The sequence below is a fragment of the Acanthochromis polyacanthus genome, chromosome 2 (assembly GCF_021347895.1).
Source record: "Acanthochromis polyacanthus isolate Apoly-LR-REF ecotype Palm Island chromosome 2, KAUST_Apoly_ChrSc, whole genome shotgun sequence".
Lineage (NCBI taxonomy): Eukaryota > Metazoa > Chordata > Actinopteri > Pomacentridae > Acanthochromis > Acanthochromis polyacanthus.
In genome coordinates this window covers 4,523,750-4,543,660 of record NC_067114.1, presented here as the reverse complement: position 1 = coordinate 4,543,660, position 19,911 = coordinate 4,523,750, and the positions used below count along the sequence as shown (strand labels likewise).

Sequence of the window (19,911 nt, the reverse complement as noted above, 5' to 3'; positions counted from 1 at the left end):
AAATAAATAAATAAATAAGACTGCACTACGAGGGCAAACAAGGGTAGATGCATCTTAAGCCCATTCTGCATTCAATTCAATCCGTTTATTTGCATTTACATCTTTAATTAGCAATTTTACATCCAATATATATTTCCGTATTTATACATATTATTAGTGATGAAATACAACACAGTGTACACCGAGAAAATGACTGAAAAAATCTTATTCTGATATCAGGTTACTAAAATCACAAGTTTCTAAATATTTCCATACTACCTTTATAGGATGCATTCAACATAAATGTAAATTTATTACAAATTCAGTGTGCATACTTACAGAAGCAGTTTGTTCTTTATAATCTGCCACAAACTACCAGAAAAAATATTTCCAACATATATTATTAAATATAGACCATCAAAAATGTTTTTCTTTTCTTAATTTTGTGCTAGGACTGTACACTTTCCAGTTCTTTTGACGGTAGAGTTAAATGATACTAGTGTCAGTAAAATTAAAATTTGTTTGAGATTGCGAAAAAATAAAACAGCACAAATTTTATCAAAAATAATCACACATGTTTTTCAGTGTGGCTAGTATCTTTCAATTTTTATTCTGAATTCATTATGAATTTGATCATTTCACACATTTTTTGTTTACTGAATAACATTAAATGGTTTCATATTAGCCATTATGTAAAAAATACTGCCTATATACACAGACACTGGAATAGTTTATTTATTTGTCAATCCACAGAGAAACCTCAGTGCCAACAAGGAAGCCGTTTTTGTAACCAAAAAGCTTAGCAAAAATATAAGAACAAGTACTGTCAAGTAGTTTCAATTCCATAAACAAGTATCTAGACCACTAATATAAACACTGAGTGCTTTCCTGTGCTTACTGTTGCTTTACACTCACACAAATATGCTTTATTTATTTTATAAATTTATGTTCACATTTAAAAGAAGCAATGGACCATAAATGCCAGAAGACACAAGCTCTGTTTGCTTTGTCGTGCTTCCAACACCTCCACTTAGCGCTCATTAAGGTTATAGGTGGCAGCTCCATCTCCCAAAATAGCAACTGCTAATAACTGCAAACACAGAGCAGGACTTTGCAAGTGCTTCAGCCTTTTATGTAGGCATCCTCTACGTCTGTGACGTTCTTTTTCTCTCCCTAACACTCTGTGTTATTCTTTTTTCTTCTCCAGCGGCGGCCTGAGGAAGAAGGCAGGCCTGGTGCAGCAGCGGTAACACAGAGCCTGAGGCACCAGAGTGTACAGCACATTGACCAGCAAGAAGACAGGCTGGATGCCAGCAGGAACTCTGTACGAGAACGGAGTCCGTGTGTGAAGAGATGCACCAATATGAGAGAACTGAGCCTGTGAAGTGAAGCAAAGAGGGGAAAAATAGGAAAATGACAGTGATGACTAACAGCTTCGCAAGTAGAATTCACACTGGCAGGAACATTGTCTTCGTAGATCACTTGCTCAGAAAGATTTCACATATTTTTAGCTATTTTGTGCTCCTGATGTAACACCTGTGTGATGATGCTGTCTTACTAGTATTTGAAATAAATACATCAAATTTATCTTCTATTATGAGCAACAGATTAATTGGATTTGTTGTAGTTTCAGTGTCTTAGTGAAGTTTCCTATTTAGATCCTTATTCATGAAGGAAAGATAAATCCTCAGATGTCCATGCATGATGTTTAGTAGAATAATTTATTAGTTTGTCTTGAAGTGTTGTATTTTTCTGTTGGAGTCCACTTCAATAAATTATTTAGTAGTTTGCCACAACTATTGTTTCTCATGTAGATACACGTCATTCTGATCAAATAAGATCATTTTATACAAACAGATTTCTCTCTGTATTATTGTGTTAAACATCGATGTAAAACCACGAATCCAGAGAGACATCTGATCAACAGTTCAAACAGAAGAATAATTATAGGAAACCATCAAACTGATGTCAGATAACAGTTGTTTGAGATTTAATTACTTTTTCAATGGGCTTATGATACATAAAACCTGGACAAATTCCGACATTACCACTCATCCTCAAATAAGTTTCGGTCTAACAGACTCCTGCCAATTACCTTTTCAGAGAAAGTTGCTGGAAAAAGACACATGACATGTTTCATAGCAACCAAGGCTGCCAGAGCATCAGCCCTCCTATTTATAGCCTGGCAGAACAGCTGACATTTCAGTGAATACCACCAATACCACCATTCCTCTTAGTCTGAAGTCAGCTTCTGCCCTTATCCCGCTGATGAGTGACGCGCCAGCTTGCAGCTCAAACACAATAGCTTCTTTGTTCGGAGGAGATGTGACTGGTGCACTAGCTGCTCCCACCACTCTGCAGAGTTTCCACCTTTAGACTTTAATAGATGCACTGTTTGCTGGACTGATGCAGAGCTGCTGATGTTTGACAGTGACAAATAATCAATTGAACAGAGAGAGAAAGTTGGGGAGCAGCCTTGACATGCCCAGATGCCCACTCCTTGCCTAATCCACCTGGAATGATGATGTCATGTGGGAAAACAAACAATTTCACACAGACCTCTTTCATATGGAAGAAATCTGTGTGACTATATGTAATGTAAAACCACTATAAGGTCTGGTTAACTGAACTTGGCAATAATTGTATTTATTAAGAGGCTTAGATATTAATGGTTGAGTCAAAATTTAGGATATCATTTATAGGTTGGGTTTACTAGTTAAAATGTGATCAAATTCTGTTAAAATCGACACAGTTGCACTTTAGGACAGTTCATGTACATGAAAAATTCTATTTCTGAAATCTAAGTAGATGTTTTTACTCCTGGTTTTAGTATTTCAAAGATATAATCACACACAACAAACATTAAATGCAAAAGCATATGCAAATGCAAGTTGAGAACCAAGAAAATAATAACATAAAATTGCAATGAGGGAATGCTAAAACTACAGAGCTTTTCTACTTAAGTTTGAACAAGTGAGAAATGTCTACATTAGCAAGGTGTTCCAATGTCTGTGGGCATTTCATTTATGTTTGCATTTATTTCCCTGTGCAGGTGTGCAGGTTCTTTTCCTACAAATGCCTGGTCACAAGCTGAGAATTAGCCATGACCAGCAGTACATACCTGTGCCAACGCTCCAGAGTGGACAAGAGTCAGGTCCGGCATCCACTCACATCCTGGAACCAACAGCCCATACAGAGTAATGATGTAGTACGGGCCAGAATACAGCATGCTCACCAGCATCTGGCAAACACACACACTTTACTGCTTCAGAGATCTTCCTGCTAACAGCATTAGGATAAAGTTTTGGCATCACTTAGTTACCTGTACTTTAGGATAGGCTGAGGGGTCTTTCAGGTAAGGCTCATACTGCTGTGTGTAGTCCTGACACCATTTACTGGAACAGTCCAGAACAACCTCAAACACAAACAGTTTGAAATAAAGAGGCACTCTGCATTGTAAAATCAGTGTGTGCGCTGAGCAGTTGATTGAACTGTAGAGTTCCTTACCAGGCCTCTGAAGACACAGAAAGCCAGCGCTGGGATGAGGTAGATGATGAAGAGGAAGTCCAGAGGTCTGTGGAGCAAACCTGCCCTCGAAGTCTCCTGAATGTTCTAACAACAAGAACATGTTGAGCTGCAAACTATGCATCATTTTCACCAATATATTTGTCATATGAGCAAAATGCATCGCTGTTACTCAAATCTGACAGGTATATACTGCATAACCTCAACTATTACCACTCAGCTGTGTCATTTTACACAGCAAGGCATGATTTTTTATATGCAAATGAGTTACCACAAAACCAATCTTTGCTTGACATGCTGTTTGCACACGACTATAATCAAGACATATTTGCCTATTTTATAGCTAACTGTACTGTAGTTGTTGGGGATGTATTGCCAAAATTCCAAAGCATCGTAGCTTTGCAGCTCAGCAAAACATAATCAGAGCATATTTTAGAAAGAAAGGCTCACTGTTTGAACATTTATTAACGTGATGACAGGAAAAAATAAATTATACATCCATTCTGTACATACTATAAAAATACAACCATACACATGAACATAATAAGGTGCTTGTAAAATATTCTTTATATTTTTTATTTCTCTTAGTCAGTGTTGGAACCAGAGAACTTCATGTTGAGAGCAAGGCAGAGAATATTCTAATTACGTTATATATTCTTTTTTGGTCATTTACTTTGGTCATTTGCTTGTGCAGGCATTAGGACTAATATAAAATAATATAAAATTGAGCATTTCTTCAAAGTTATGTTTTTTATAATATTGATAATGCTATCTAAATTTCATCAGGGTTATGATATAACTTCCATTCTATGTGTGGCCCTCCAACAGGCTTCACTACCGAGGGAGGAGGCCAGAGGCATTGCCAGGCTTTAGACTGAGGTGGTCATCCTGGGCCACCCATTGGCTCTACAGCGGCTGTAATGTCGGTACATCAGCTAAATATTCAGCAGAAGTCATCTCAGAGACACCTGATGAGGAATCAGTGAGGGGGTTCTATTCATGCAGGTGTTTCAAGCTGCATGCAGATATTTTCAGAGATCTGCTTTGACAGTGAAGACTCTTACTGTTATCTGAACGTCCCTTGCAGAGGGTTGACTAAAGATGCGGAAGCACGCCCACACGGACACAGAGATATACAGTATGTGGAGGATGAAGAGGGGGTTTATTTGGGTCCCATATTTTCCTGGGAAAAGACAGAATGATGATAACATGTTGCTGTGGGAAACACACAAACACACCAAAATGCTGAAACTAAATGTATCTACAACGTCATCAATCCTCGTAAACAAACAAAACAAAGGCTTGGATTATTGTTGGACTCTCAGGGGAAGTGCTGGAGGGTGACATGGGCTCCCCTATACAAGCCATCTAAAAGCATCCCATTATTTTTAGTGTACTTACCCACAGCATTCCCAAGAATGTAGACGATGGCACGCATGAGAAAGGATCCCACCCAGTAGAGTCCGATTGCTCGGTAACTGTCCCTGTGCAAACCACGTAACACTGCCATTGTCAAAGCCAGATGAGCACATTATACTTACAAAGACTCAATACATATACGGATAGATACATAATTCTGTGAACTTGTGTATATTATTAGATAGTTTCAGACTTGCCATGAATATAGCATTTAAATAAAGCAGTATAAGGGAGACATATCTTCCCATATTTACTGGTGCATATGGTTCAGCTCTTACCCCCATGTGATTGCAGCTATCATCAGCAGATACATGAGATAGTGCACACAGCCGTCCCAGTAGGAGATCATGTGCCCATGCGCTGTATTAATATGTGGATCTGCCTGAAACACACGGTAGATTTATTAGGAAAAAATAAATTTGAAAATGTGTGAGGAAAACAACATACAGGCCATTCAAAAAGTGCACACAGAACTTGCCTCTTTGAGATAAAACGTGACAAATCCATCAATGATGTTGTCCTGCTCCAGGCCAATGATCAGATTCACCACACTGAGGAACGCATACAGCGCGTACACTGCACAAATGCACGATGTATTTCAATTTAGTGGCAAAACAGAGAAAAGACTTTACATATACAGATTTTTATTATGAGAAAAACTAATTATGTAAACATAATGCGGTGTGTCACTTTTTAATATACTATCCATATAAGATTATATCAACAACACATCACACAAACACATGCATAAACCTGCAAAAGATTGTGAGTATTCACATTTCTGTTGTGATATTCTTCCCAGCTCATTATTGGATGTGTAATTATTTTTGAGAATGCCTACCATAGAAAAGAGGATCTCCTGGAGTCTTCTTCTTGAGCATAAAACGAGCAGAAATGACCAAGATGAGGACTGTTGTGCACCCAGCGAAGAAGAAAGCTTCAGCACTAAATGTAAAAATGCATATGAATGATTCATCCAGCTTTAAATAAAGGTTGAATGAATGCATGCCTTTAAAAAAAATACGATTCATATTTCAAAATGAAGCTCCTTTGCTTGTGGAAAAATATTGACATCCAGAAAAAAAAGACTTGTTGTGACTCACCTGTTGTTGTAAACGAGGGAGTTGAATAAATAGCAGATGGGGATGGACATGAGGGAGAGCACGAACACCCCCGTACCTGCAGACGCGCTCATCATGAACCAGATCTGAGCTATTTATCTTGACCGATAGCTGATAATTTACAATAAATTAGCCGCAGAACATCCTCATGTTCAGTCTGCGAGTCATTGCTGGAGAAATGGAAAGGTGACAAAAGTAAACAAGACCAAGACAAAAACTTGGAATTCAGCTCCTGCATGCTCTGTCTTGCCCTTCTGGTCTTTCTCGCTTCCACTCCCTCGTTCTCTGACTCCTACCTACACGAACGCGCGCGCGCGCGCAGACACACACACACACACACACACACACACACACACACACACACACACACACACACACACACACACACACAGCTGTCCATACTCACCATAGAGATCTGATATTGCAGCGTTATTTAATAGAGCAGCGCGCATTGTGGAGCTCAGCGTAATTAGGATTTATTTGTTTTTCATTATTATAATCTATAAATAGAACATGCAGGTGGTTTGTTGGTGCTATTTTGGTGAAACTGCACACACACTGACATCCAGTGGTCGATTGGAAAACTTCAAGCAGGGTGCAAGGGCTTTTAAAAATACATAATAATAATCACAACAATATATATATATATATATATATATTTACTACCAAAGGCAATATAGGTTGTATTAAAAAGAGATACTAATACTAAATGAATTATAAATTAATGTTTCATTTTAGTACATTTATAATTACTGTAATGTATATGTACATATCTTATTCTATGATTTATAAATATATTACTGAAAAAACTGTCTGTTACTAAACATATAAATACTCATTTAGTATGTTTTTTTTATTCAGAGAATTGAATTACTTATGTAACCACTGTTTCTGTCAGGATCACAGTAGAACCAATGTGATTGTAAAATGTCATGCACCTTATGTAGTTTTGCACAACTTTTGTCTTACTGCCTGTCAATGTGTAAATACTGTATATTGACCTTTAACACATTCTATCTATCTATCTCTCTATCTATCTATCGTCTTGTTTGTTTGTTGCGCTTGAATTGAACAATAAAGTTTAAAGGGGAAAAAGTGTTTTGGGAGGAAGTGCGCCTGCGTCATTTCTGCAGAAACACAAGCTAGCAGGTAGCTAAACCTGAGTGATGGCGTCTGCAGCGATGGATACCACGTAAATAAATAACAACAGAGACGTTACGGTCGGTGCTCGTTCGTGCGTCGTTAACGGGTCCGGTTTTTGTGTAGGAATAAAACAATTAAACACTAAATTGTGTCGTTATGGCGACCGGGAGCAGCGGCGGCGGTGGGTTGGCGTCAAACCATGACGGTCAGGAGGCAGCTTCCAACTCGGCTCAGTGTGGAGCCGCAGCGGCGCTCTCCAACGTGCCAGCCTCCGGTCCTACGCCGTCCGCCTCCCCGCCCGTCCTCGGCCTCCACCGGGAGCCCATGTACAACTGGCAGGCGACGAAGAGCTCCCTCAAGGAGCGTTTCGCCTTCTTGTTCAACAACGAGCTGCTCAGCGACGTCAGGTTCATAGTAGGGAAAGGCAGGCAGGCCCAGAGGATACCGGCCCACAAATTCGTCCTGGCCGCCGGCAGTGCTGTCTTTGATGCGATGTTTAACGGAGGGATGGCCACGACGTCGGCTGAGATAGAGCTGCCTGATGTGGAGCCTGCTGCCTTCCTGGCCCTGCTCAGGTATGACTGGTTGTCCCCACGCCCACCTAATTACCACTAGTTCATCTGAACCTCCAGCAACAGTGAATACATTAATTAGTATATATTGATACACACTCCCAGGCTAAAAGTGCAATGTGCTGTTGGCCTTTTCGGTAGAACAACAAAAAAACAAGCAGCAACATTTATTATAGTCAGGACATCTTTAGAGTTTATTATTCCAGCGTTGAATAATGAGGATTTGTTGCTGTTCTTGGTAGTTTCTGATATTTAGATGGATATTTTGACTGTTCTATAAAGCAATAAAAAATGTAACGATAAACTGATTGATTTTGATAAGAATCAACAAATTGATCAGTATTGAAAGCTCAAAATCCCATTTGCACAAGTTTTTAAATCCCATTTGCACAAATTTTTGAAGCTGCATAGCCTTTTAATTATTCAATTCCTGAAAAAATGTTTTTAACAGATGCCTCACTATTAAATATATACGAATTAACATGTTTTCTCATTTAAAAAAAAAGAAGTAAAGCATCTCTTGTAAGTCAAGATAACTATGATCAAACTGCAGATTTGTTTCATGTTTTAAGATTTATCATCCTAAAAAGCGCTTGCTTACTTGTTCAGAATTTAAACTGCATAAGAACCTGTTACCTAATTGTACACATTGTTCTTTTGCCCGTTTTCCTCTCTACAGGTTCCTGTATTCTGACGAGGTCCACATTGGTCCAGAGACTGTGATGACGACATTGTACACAGCTAAGAAGTACGCTGTCCCCGCTCTGGAGGGTCACTGTGTCGAGTTCCTCACTAAGCACCTCAGAGCCGACAACGCGTTCATGCTTCTCACTCAGGTTATTTTGAGCCGCCTCGACTGTATGTAGTGCAGGCTGGACACTAAAGCTGAACAGCAGAAAACAGTTGAATTGTACATTTAGTTTGTGACCTTAAATGTAATTTATGCAAGTTAGACTTAGACTTTTTTAATCCCCAGAGCGAAATTCTGTTGTTAGAACAGCTGGATATTCAGCGAGGGGGTAAACAACAAGACAACACAGAATATCAGGGTCAGGTGTAAAGTGACGGTAACAAATAAAATAAGAATATAGAAAGAAAAAAAATAGCAAAATGTCCAAGAATATGCAAGAGTGATACATAAATGTGCAAATGAGAGTGTGCTTAGATGTGCAAATGACATAAATAGGTGCAGATAAGTTTATGGATGTAATGAATAATATTTAGAATGTAAAATATCCACTATGTACAGTGGTTTAAGTTACTACATTGATGTAATTTAACATGTTTAATGTAAAGCTCAAGTCCTTCACATTTGACAGCAACATGTCTTTTTAGAAATGCTGGTGGCAGGGCAGACATAGAAGGGTTCAAAACCAGATTGTTTGGATTTTTAATCATGCCCTCTGGGAAGCAATATGTGAAAAATTATAGAGAGATTCAACGTTGCTCTTTCCACCTGTCTGATTGCAGCACTTGCAGTAGAGGATGAAGCCATTTTTCTCTCTTTGTGCCCGCACCAGACCATCCTCCAGCCATCGACGGTTGGATTTTTATGACATTAGCTGTTCTATTTTTGGTTTATGTTGACGTTTGTTTCTTTGGGTTCAGCATTTTATTCTGCTGCTGGTTGCCATGCCTTCAGGCTGCTCTCCAAAAAACAGCCTTTCTCCTTGTCCATCACTGTGACACAAAGAATAGATGTCTATAACCCACCTAAACCAAGCTGTATTTCCAGCAGTGTTTTCCTAATGGTTCATGTCGTTACGGACCTAATTATAATTCTCATTTTTTCTCCAGTGTTTTCACCAAAACCCTGATTTGTCAGATTTAAGTTTAGGATTTCACCGTTCAGGTCGTATTGAGAATGTTTGCAGCAATCTTATCATTTAGTTTCACCCAACATGTTTTGCTTGTTGTTTGCTTTTTCACAGCTTTTTTTAAATGCAGCAACCCTCCTTCAACACATGCAAAATTTTACCAGCAGATGCTTGAATGGTTTCTTTTGTGCTTTCATTACAGGCAAGGTTATTTGATGAGCCTCAACTTGCCAGCCTCTGCTTAGACACCATAGACAAAAGCACCGCAGACGCAATAAATGCAGAGGGCTTTACTGATATTGACCTCGGTATGTGAGTCTTCTTGACCGTGTATTTCCTCCTGTACAGGTTGTTTGTGCGTGTAATGGTTGACATCTTGTGTATCTGTATGTGTAGACACCTTATGTGCAGTGTTAGAAAGAGACACACTCAGCATCAGGGAGAACCGTCTGTTTGGAGCGGTGGTACGCTGGGCAGAAGCCGAGTGTTACAGACAACAGCTTCCCCCAACGTCCGAAAACAAACAGAAGGTTCTGGGGAAAGCCCTGCCGCTCATCCGCTTCCCGCTCATGACTGTCGAAGAGTTTGCTGCAGGTAAGTGTATCGCAGACATACAAATTGTCTGGCATTGCTGCTGTGGTGCATTTTCTTTTCTATGCTGTTGTGTCTAGTTCAGACATTACAACGCATATTCATCATGTTCCTGATGTGTCCATACAGCTCAAACCACAGAAACCAGTTTGATATTCTTTCTTGTGCAACAGGGCCTGCCCAGTCTGGAATATTGTTCGATCGGGAGGTGGTAAATCTGTTTTTACACTTTACAGTAAACCCCAAACCACGGGTCGACTACATTGACAGGCCTCGCTGCTGCCTCAGGGGGGAGGAGTGCAGCATTAATAGATTCCAGCAGGTTGAGAGTCGATGGGGGTACAGTGGTACCAGCGACAGAATCAGGTGAGATGACGCCGGTTTAGCGTTAAACACAACAAACCGACTTACGCTTTCATTTTTCTCATTTCCTTTTCTCTGTTTTCCCCCCTGTAGATTCAATGTTAATAGAAGAATATCCATAGTGGGGTTTGGCTTGTATGGTTCAATACACGGACCCACTGACTATCAGGTCAACATACAGGTAACTGCTCACATCCTCTGCTCATATCAGCAGCAGAGAGTTGATATTTATGCTGTTTGGTCAGCTTTTTATCATCTTTTTTACTGACTATAGTGAAAATATGGAATGTGGATATTTTTTCTCATTAATCAAAAAAGTTCACATTTGAACAATGGTACAGTTATTAACACAAACAGCAATTATTGTCTAAAAAGGTACAAAGCTGCACCACTATATTTTAAACAGTGATTAAAAATACTCCTTTGTATAAAACAAGAAGAAGAGGCAAAAACAGTGCTGATACAGGGTCTGGTAAGTTTTGTTGAGATAGAAAAAAAGGTTTGATACCCAGACCTACTAAATGATAAACCTGCTAGTGTTTTTTTTTTAGTTTCAGGGGCCGTTTACATGAGGACGCTTGCAGGTAAAAACGTGAAAATATTTCAACAAAACACCCTACCGTTTATACGAGGACGGCGTTTTGGGGGCTTGAAAACGCAAAAATTTGAAACCGGCCTCCAGAGTGGAAAAGTAGAAAACGCTCCGCCGTTACGTTTCCGTCTAAACAGCAAAACGCAAAACTTTGCCGAGATCTGACCACGTCGCGTACGCGATTACGTCACATACGTGCTTTGGTTTACCGGCCGGTACAAGGACGTAAATAAAGATGTGTGATTATTTCCATCCTTCATACCTTCAAGCAACTCTGGCAGCTCTATGTACACTACAGGAGTCGTCCCAACAAACGTACAGAATCTGTACAGATTCCATTCATGAACATTTACCGCGGCGGAGATCCAAAAAGGGAGACAGTACGCATGCGCGTAGACATGGCAGAGTTTTATCACAGCGCCACCCAGCTGCCTGGCATGCATATCCAATTGAATTCCACACACTATAGAGTCACCGTATATACACAGATTTCCTTCAAAACCGCTCGTCTAAACGTGAAATGACAAGACGCCACTTTTGCGTTTTCTGTTAGGATGGTCTTCGTGTAAACGGCCCCGAAGTTGTTGTGTATTTCCCCATTAAGTTGTCGCATTGATAGATAGCAGTTTGTGGTGTAGGATCGTCCCCACAGTTCAAGTATAGAGGACATTTTTCAGGGACCGTTCTTACACATAATCTCTCCTGTTTCCTCATTCCTTGTCACATTATTTCTGTCTGTTTAACATACAGGCAAAAATGATCAAGAAAATACTTAAGTGAGGGACTGAGGTAATACTTACTTTTTGCTGCTTTGCATTGTGCTACAGTTGGAGCCCCTAAACCAGTATAATTTAATCAAAACTCAGCGTTGTGTCCTCTGTTATAGTTATGAAATGGATTTTTGCTTTGCACCTTTGTTCATTCAGTAAAGACTTTATCCTGTTCTGCAGATCATAGAGAGCGACAAACGCATTACTCTGGGGCAGAATGACACAGGTTTCAGCTGCGACGGCACAGCAAACACCTTCCGAGTGATGTTTAAAGAGCCTGTGGAGATCCTGCCTAATGTCAGCTACACTGCATGTGCCACCTTAAAGGTCAGTCTCAGCTTGCTGTGTTTGAGAAATCTTCTAAATTGAAACCTGCAGGATTTGGATTAACGCAGAGCCTCTTTTTACTTTCACAACTCAGGGCCCAGACTCGCATTACGGCACAAAAGGGTTGAAGAAAGTGACCCAGGAGTTTGCAACGGGCAGCAAGACCACGTTTTTCTTTTTTAGCTCACCTGGAAATAACAACGGTACGTCAGTGGAGGACGGTCAGATACCGGAGATCATCTACTACAACTAAACTGAACTCAGTGTCACACAGCCACACTGAACCAGGGAGACCTCAGACTGCTGGGAAGACTGGACTGTTAGAGGTTTACGTAGTGCCTCACGATCCCTTGGAATAATGAATGTGTGTGTTTGACTGAGTGTGTGTGTGAGTGTGAGTATCTGTCTGTACAATAGTGGTGTAGAGACATGATCTGGAATGTGGAAACAGCCGGAGTTGTGGTAAAAATCACGGCTCTGTAGTCCCAAAAAAACCAAGCTTTTGGAGCATAAATTGTATCCTCACTTGTAAATGATCTAAATACTGTCTGTCTGTGTTGGTATCAGTGAGCTGCCTGCCAGTGTAGGAGTTTGTTCTGCACATGTGAAACTACAGAGACAGCTTCCATCTGTCTGTCAATGCCAATTCACTTTTCTTTGTCAGTTTTTACTGATGCATTTATCAAAAGTATAATATTTGCATTTTTTTTATTGTGCACTGTATGATTTATTCATCAGGTGTCTTTGAGTACATTGTTTTTTTTTTGCATTGTATTAAAGATCTGTGTGTGTTGTGTAACCTTGCCAGTGGTACATGCTGTAATTTATGACATCATGTTTTGCTTAGTACTTCATTAAAATGTAAAAAAGCAACAACAACAAAGAAACAAAAGAATGTTTCATGGTGACACAAGTGGAAAAGAAATAGTTTATTTTTAGCTTTTTGGCAATAAAATGCAGTGAGACCAAAGTAAGATTGTTTCCTTTGATAAACTCCAGATGAAGTCTGGGGTAAATCATTTATGCACAGCCCGTATCATTCCTCTTCCTGGCACTAGGTGATGCCAGATACTCCATACATCCAGATATGAAACTTATTAACTGCAGAGAAAGAATGAGGTTGTGAGAGGATAAGGTTGAAAAGAATATTTCTGGCACACAAAAGGGAAGAAACTCGCATTCAGACTCATAAGAAAAATGACTAAGCAGCAATATACAAATTTTCTGTTACAAAAATCACCAGCAAACCGCTGAAAATATCAAAAATAAAAGCACTGGTTCTGATGAAAATGGTCTTTTTTTTAATTATATATCGCAAAACAGTCTTGAATATTCTTGTATCTGGGTGCATTTATTGGAAGGTTGCAGTTGAAGATCAAGAGCTTAAGATGCCAAAAGTCTAACAATGCACTTCATCCCTGAAATAAGACCATAACCATTATTAAAAACAAGAAAAATAATCAGCATTGTCACTTTAGCCTCCTAAATCCTGACGTAAATCTCAGTAATGCCAGATTATTTCTCGTTGGATTTGCTTTTTTTTCTTATTACGCCAGTGAAAAAGCAAAATGCAGTCTACTGAAAGCTGCAGCTCAGCAACGAAGTGCCCTCAAATTGCGTAATCAGCGCATTCATATGAGACAGGTGGTGGAAACAAGGCCACTTTAGACGGCTGTGAGTGGGCTTTGATGAGGAGAGTGATCCACGAAGGCTGTCAGGTGAGTCACCGGGACCTGAGAGCTTCTCCCGCTGACTGCCCACTTAGACAGCCCTTAAAAGAGAAAGAACCAAGAAAATCTGCTTTTTTTTCCTTCCCACCCACCACACAAAACGCTCAAAAAACCTCAAGGACAAATAGTCTTCAATATTATCACTCCTCTCTGCTCTCACCTGTGCAGTTTTTAAAATGCTCCAAGGTCTTTACTGGAGCTGTTCAAATTCAAGCTCCATGAAAGCTCCTTAGAGGAGGATGGAGGAGAATGTTTTTCTCACAAATAGACAAATACAGAGCTCATGGGGAGTAACTCAATCATGTTGACTGTTTCTTACAATTATTAGATTATAAATGCATGACAGGGATTTGTGATTTTTTTTGATATGTGTGTTTGTGTCGCTGTCTGTCTGCGTGAGTGTGTGGGTGGGCAGATAGCAGCAGAGTGGGCCGTCTCTCTCGGTTTGAGCCTACCCACTCCAACACTGACAGCAGGGGACAGGATTTATGCCTCTGCTGTTGCTGACAACGTATGACATATGACTGTGCAGGACTGAAGTGTTCGTGTAGCTCTGAAGCAGACTAAAATTATCAGAAGCAAAGCAGAGAAAGAGTTTTAATCCCCGTTTTTACTCTGTAGCACAGGGGTGTCAAACTCATTTTAGTGCAGGGGCCACAGTCAGTCCAGTTTGATCTCCACTGGGCCGGACCAGTAAAATCACAGCCTGATAACCTACAAATAACCACAGCTCCTAATGTTTCCTTTGTTCTAGAGCAAAAAAATATGTTCTGAAACTGTTCATATTTCAGGAATTATCTTTTTTACAAAACATTATGAACAAACTGAAAGTTCTGAAGAAAAATAAGTTCAATTTCAACAACATTCAGCCTCAGTTTAGCATTTCCACACTACAGCTTCCAGATCACAAAGCGTCTACAAAGGCACAGAACATTTAGTCGCAGGTATCTGGAACTGAATGAAACAAAAACAAGACAAAATGTTACAAAAATTAGAGACAAAATGAAAAAAACGAGACACAAAACAACAAAAAATGAGACAAACGACACGAAACAAAACATAAAACAAAAAAAAATTGGACAAAAAAAACTTACAGAGACCCAAAAAATGGACAAATGAAAGTAGACAACACAAGCAAGAACAAAAAAAACGACAAACGGCACAAATGACATAATCAGACAAATCACAATAAAGACAAGACAAAATATTACAAAAATGAGCCACAAAATGACAAAAGAACAATGAACAATCTAGTATTTTACTTTATCTGTAATTTCTACACTTTACAGATTCATCCCACAGGCCAGATTGGACCCTCTGACGGGCCGGTTTTGGCCCACTGACCACGTGTTTGACACCCTTGCTGCAGCACAACTTCTAGTAAGACTAAGTGTTCGATTAGCTTCGGTTCTACTACGGCTGAGTAAAAGAGGAAATACTTGAGTCTTTGACCTCTACACTGAGGGGATCCGGTGACTCTGTTCAGCTGTGGGGGGCATTTGACTGACACGATTTCCGTCCACTTGTCCCTCAGACGAAGGGGTCACTGCACATCAGTATAAAGTTGCTCTGAGTGACCTTGATCCTGTAATTTCTATCCCGATGGGAGTAGTCTTCCTCCGGATGCCAACTCCCCATCGGACACGAGGGGTGAATGTATGGTTTGATCAGATTTACTGTATGTGAATCATTTGTTTTGGCCTTCACACTCAACCTAGTGGAACATCTACAAGATTTTGCTTTTCATACCGACAAATGAAAATGTGGAGTTTCCCTCAAAGAAAATTTAATTGGATATTCTTTTGTGCAGTTTGCTTCATTCATATCACATGAGGCCATTTATGGAGCCATTTTAGAAGTTGTTCCTAAAAGCTGAGTTGTGCCAAGTCTGCACTCTGTCAGTTATCCTAAAATCCAGCTTCAGTGAGGGCAGATTTATCTCAGGACTTATATTTATTTAAATATCCTGTACAGCTAGTTAGTATGACGCATCCTCTGTGGCAGCAGTCCATTTAAAAACGCTTCTACAGGAAGCTCTGGTGTGAGATGCAGCTCTGGGTGTGTGTTCAGACCACTTCACAACAACACTAACCTGCAGCCATGGGGGAGTGTGTGTGTGTGCGTGTGTGTCCCTTCTTGTCCAGCTGGTGCGAGTTATGCAATCTGTATTCCAGTGATGTAAGACAGTTGTCTAATTAGTTACCACATACGTACACGGGGCCGTGTGGCGAGCATCACCACCCGCCTGGAGGCTCTGAATCACTGGGGGTTGAGCTTTGTTCATGTCAGCTGAAACCGCTAACTTGTGAGTTCTCTCACTTTCATCGTTCAGACGAGAAGAGAAGAAGAAGAAGAAGAAGAAAAAGGTCACAAGTTTTCTTGTCTGACTGCATGAAATCCAAGTCCTACAGGAGTCTGGGTTTTTGTGGAGTTTGTAGAAGATATATGAGAATGGGATTAAATACAGTTAGTGATATATAGATATAAAGTCAAGTAAATAGGATAAAAATGAAAGGAAATGCACAGCAAACCAACATTTTGTATAATATTAGACAATTTACATCATCTTCCCTGACTGTTTTGTTCTTGTATCTGCCTTTGTGAAAAAATAAATTGTATTGATTCCGATCATCTGTAGGAAATTATCTTCATTTCGCATATGTAACTGGTTGATGTCAGAATTATTTTTCCCTAGTGCAAAAAAGTACATTCTGAAAATATTCACATTTAAGGAATGATCTTTTTACCAATGCTGCACAGTGGAGTAGTGGTTAGTACTTTTGCCTTGCAGCAAGACAATCCCCGGTTCAAATCCCGCCCTGGGCCTGGGATCTTTCTGCATGGAGTTTGCATGTTCTCCCTGTGCATGTGTGGGTTTTCTCCGGGTACTCCGGCTTCCTCCCACAGTCCAAAAATATGCTGAGGTTAATTGATTATTCTAAATTGCCCGTAGGTGTGAATGTGAGTGTGATTGTGTGTCTGTATATGTAGCCCTGTGACAGACTGGTGACCTGTCCAGGGTGTCCCCTGCCTTCGCCCGAGTCAGCTGAGATAGACTCCAGCACCCCCCGCGACCCTAGTAAGGATAAAGCGGTGTGTAGAGAATGGATGGATGGATGGATCTTTTTACCAAACATTATGAACAACCTGAAATTTGTTAAGAAATATAAATTCAATTGCAACAAAATTATGCCTCAGTTTATCATTTACACATTACAACCTCCAGATCACAGAGTGTCTACAAAGACACAAAACATTTAGTTGCAGGTATCGTGAACAGAACAATATATTTCACTTTAAAAAAGACAAAAAACAACAAAAACAGGACAAAATAATACAAAAATGAGACACAAAATGACAAAAGAACAATGAGCAATCTAATATTTTACTTTATGATCAAAACAATTTGTCATGGTCTAGGAATTATTTGAAACTTACAGTTTTAGATATTTACAATCTGTAGTTAATGTCTTCTCTGTAATTTTTACACTTTACAAAGTTGGGCCAGATTGGACCCTCTGATGGGCCGGTTTTGGCCTGAGGGCCGCATGTTTGACACCCCTGCTTTAAGGTTAAATTCACTTATTTAGAGTCATCTAATTAGAATATTTTGAAATTATTCATCAAATAAAAAAATAAACTACATATGAAACAACATAAAAAAAGTCAACATTTCTTACAATGCAACAATTGTGACTCAGTAAATCATGTTTGCAGAAAGTCAGAGCTGACTGTTCTGATTGCTTTTAATGCTCTTTTTTTATATACATTCTCATTACAGGAAGATTACAGGCATTACTGATCATATTAACGGTAATTAATCCCATCTGACACTGAACAACCAACTACAATACCAGCACCTTGATCTAAAGCAGCTAAATGGATTACATCTATTATAATTTGAATTATTTTGTATATGTGCTCTTGTACTGAGGCATGTAAAAGGTATTTTTTTGAAAAAAGCTTATTTATATCTCCTTTTAACTAGTTGTTTTCCACCAACAAGGACTAAAATGTTACATCTTTAAGCAGCTGGTATCAAAAAAAGGAACATCTGCTGCACTCAGAGACAAATTATGTCTGTGCCCTTTAAGTATGACCTTCATCAATATTCAAAATGTAAATTTTCAGCAGTGGATCGATGAGATGCTCTGCAGGGTGTTCATACTTCCTGAAGTCTAATTACAGCTCCAGAACGTGCAGAAGAATTGAAAAAAAATAATTAGAATGTTCCTCCCTGAAAGAAAAGATGGCTGATGAGACGTTGCATTTCTGACAAACCAGCATCATTTCTGCAATGTCAAGATTCTTTATCTGATTCAGAGTATTGAGGTGACATGTCAGACTGTCCTTCAGAAAAACAATTGGTTTGGCTGATAGAGATGGACTCAACAGTGGAGGTAATATTGTGGAAGATGATTGGATCTTGGTAGTCAGAAAGGTCTTAGTTCTAGAGATCAAACAGGACAATTTGATAACAACTGGAACACTTCTGACAGTTTTACCAGTGGTCGAAATGCTGCACCGAAGTAAACATTTGAAAGCACTGTACATAATGTACAACGGATGGGAATAAGACTTGTACTAAATCTGGCTTATTTGCTGCAACCTTGTGTATCCTTAATCCTTAATTTGAAAATTCTGAAGCTAGAAAACCTTTACTAGATCCAATATAAAGTAATGAACACAATAATGCATCTATGATCAGTAACATACATTATTTTGAAATATGCCTTTCTGGATGATGAATACTTTTACTTTTTTACTTTTCTGATTAGGAATGTCCAATATTGGCTTTTTTGTCAATAACTGATATGTCGATATTGTCCAACTCTCAATTTCTGATTCCGATATCAACCGATACCTATATATGTGGGCTATTTAACTAATTTCTGGTAACATCACATATCTCCTGTCGTGGAATCAACACATCATACCTATTTTTATTGTGATGCCCCACTGGATGCATTCTCAAATGCAACAAGGCTTTCTAAATGTAAACACTGTCTTTGCAAAATAAGAAAACTCCTTCAACTTAAGTTATCCCGGCATTATTTTATTGGTTTTCATGATAGGCAAAAAAACGATAGCGATATTGACCGATATTACATTTTTATACCAATATCGGGCCAATAATATCGGTGGGCTGATATTGTTGGACATCCCAAATTCTGATGTAATATTGTAGCACTTTTTTTGAAGTGTGAATTGAAATGCAAGATTTTTACATTGAAAGAGTGTTTTCACAGTGGTACTTTCAGGCCTGAGTACTTCTTCCATCCTCTTCTACCACATTAATCATCTCATGAAAACCCAGATTTATGCACTGGTAGTGGCACTTTGACCAATGAAATGCTCATAAATTCGTTTAAACTAGCTCTACTTTCACCAGATACAACAGCAACAATTTGATGGATGAGATAATAATTTCATGTATGGGATGTAGGTGATGGAAGGATAATTTTCTGCAGTCCAAAGTTAACTTTTACTTTTGATAATGAGCAGATTTTGCTGGCAACACTTCTGCATTTTAATTTGCTTATCAATCTAGACACTCTTCTGTTTGTATTGGTACTTTTATTCAAACTGGAGAAGCATTCAGAACCTTTATCTTTATCTGAATACTTCTCCAATTACCCAGTATTCCTGCAGCCTGCCTCCATTTCCCAGCGGAGACGCCACCAGATATAATCAGACTAACTAGCTCCCCTCAGCAGCAGAATCCAGCATCTTTACATGGATGACCTGAGCAGCTGCATGATTAACTTAAAGAGCGTACAGTTGGATGAGCAGGGTTGCAAGATGCTATCAAAACTGATCCGCAGAAGCAATTGTTAGTTGCCTATTCTTAATTCCTAATTAGACGAGTGCTTGGTTACTATCTGCACGTGGATGCTCACGTGAGAATCAGATTTGTGTGCACCTATAAAAAGCCGGGGACATTTATTTCAACACAGCAATG

The 19,911-nt window shown here is 39.3% G+C and overlaps 2 protein-coding genes across 8 annotated transcripts; one reads left to right on the top strand and one right to left on the bottom strand.

Annotated features, from left to right (window-relative positions):
* Positions 1-70: 70 nt before the first annotated feature.
* On the bottom strand, positions 71-6,639 carry LOC110955013 (transmembrane 6 superfamily member 1). 6 transcript variants are annotated; one of them, XM_051940182.1, is made up of 11 exons: positions 6,451-6,639; positions 6,027-6,214; positions 5,765-5,868; positions 5,398-5,499; positions 5,202-5,301; positions 4,906-4,988; positions 4,569-4,687; positions 3,487-3,591; positions 3,302-3,394; positions 3,101-3,220; positions 71-1,357 (listed from the first exon to the last, which is right to left on the bottom strand). In XM_051940182.1, the coding sequence occupies exons 2-11, from the start codon at positions 6,119-6,121 to the stop codon at positions 1,166-1,168; spliced, it is 1,113 nt and encodes a 370-aa protein (XP_051796142.1). In that variant the 5' UTR covers positions 6,122-6,214; positions 6,451-6,639; the 3' UTR covers positions 71-1,165. The 6 variants fall into 6 exon arrangements, 5 of the variants coding, with proteins under 5 accessions (XP_051796142.1, XP_051796137.1, XP_022055511.1 ...); XM_051940177.1 differs by lacking the exon at positions 6,451-6,639 and having other exon boundaries at positions 6,027-6,383; XM_022199819.2 differs by lacking the exons at positions 6,027-6,214; positions 6,451-6,639 and having other exon boundaries at positions 5,402-5,499; positions 5,765-5,783.
* A 509-nt stretch (positions 6,640-7,148) lies between these two features.
* LOC110955001 (BTB/POZ domain-containing protein 1) lies at positions 7,149-13,189 on the top strand. 2 transcript variants are annotated; one of them, XM_022199799.2, is made up of 8 exons: positions 7,149-7,762; positions 8,439-8,595; positions 9,779-9,884; positions 9,973-10,170; positions 10,404-10,533; positions 10,624-10,711; positions 12,073-12,219; positions 12,314-13,189. In XM_022199799.2, the coding sequence occupies exons 1-8, from the start codon at positions 7,344-7,346 to the stop codon at positions 12,470-12,472; spliced, it is 1,404 nt and encodes a 467-aa protein (XP_022055491.1). In that variant the 5' UTR covers positions 7,149-7,343; the 3' UTR covers positions 12,473-13,189. The 2 variants fall into 2 exon arrangements, with proteins under 2 accessions (XP_022055491.1, XP_022055482.1); XM_022199790.2 differs by having other exon boundaries at positions 10,341-10,533.
* The last annotated feature ends 6,722 nt before the right edge of the window (positions 13,190-19,911 follow it).

Excerpts from the sequence above, each read along its gene's own strand:
- LOC110955001 (XM_022199790.2), top strand. The coding sequence starts at position 7,344 with ATGGCGACCGGGAGCAGCGGCGGCGGTGGGTTGGCGTCAAACCATGAC. Across the intron at positions 10,171-10,340 it reads TGTCGAAGAGTTTGCTGCAG|GGCCTGCCCAGTCTGGAATA; the intron begins GTAAGTGTATCG and ends CTTGTGCAACAG. Across the intron at positions 10,534-10,623 it reads GGTACCAGCGACAGAATCAG|ATTCAATGTTAATAGAAGAA; the intron begins GTGAGATGACGC and ends TCCCCCCTGTAG.
- LOC110955013 (XM_051940182.1), bottom strand. The coding sequence starts at position 6,121 with ATGATGAGCGCGTCTGCAGGTACGGGGGTGTTCGTGCTCTCCCTCATG. Across the intron at positions 5,500-5,764 it reads AGGAGATCCTCTTTTCTATG|TGTACGCGCTGTATGCGTTC; the intron begins GTAGGCATTCTC and ends GCATTTGTGCAG. Across the intron at positions 5,302-5,397 it reads GTTTTATCTCAAAGAGGCAA|ATCCACATATTAATACAGCG; the intron begins GTTCTGTGTGCA and ends TGTTTCAGGCAG.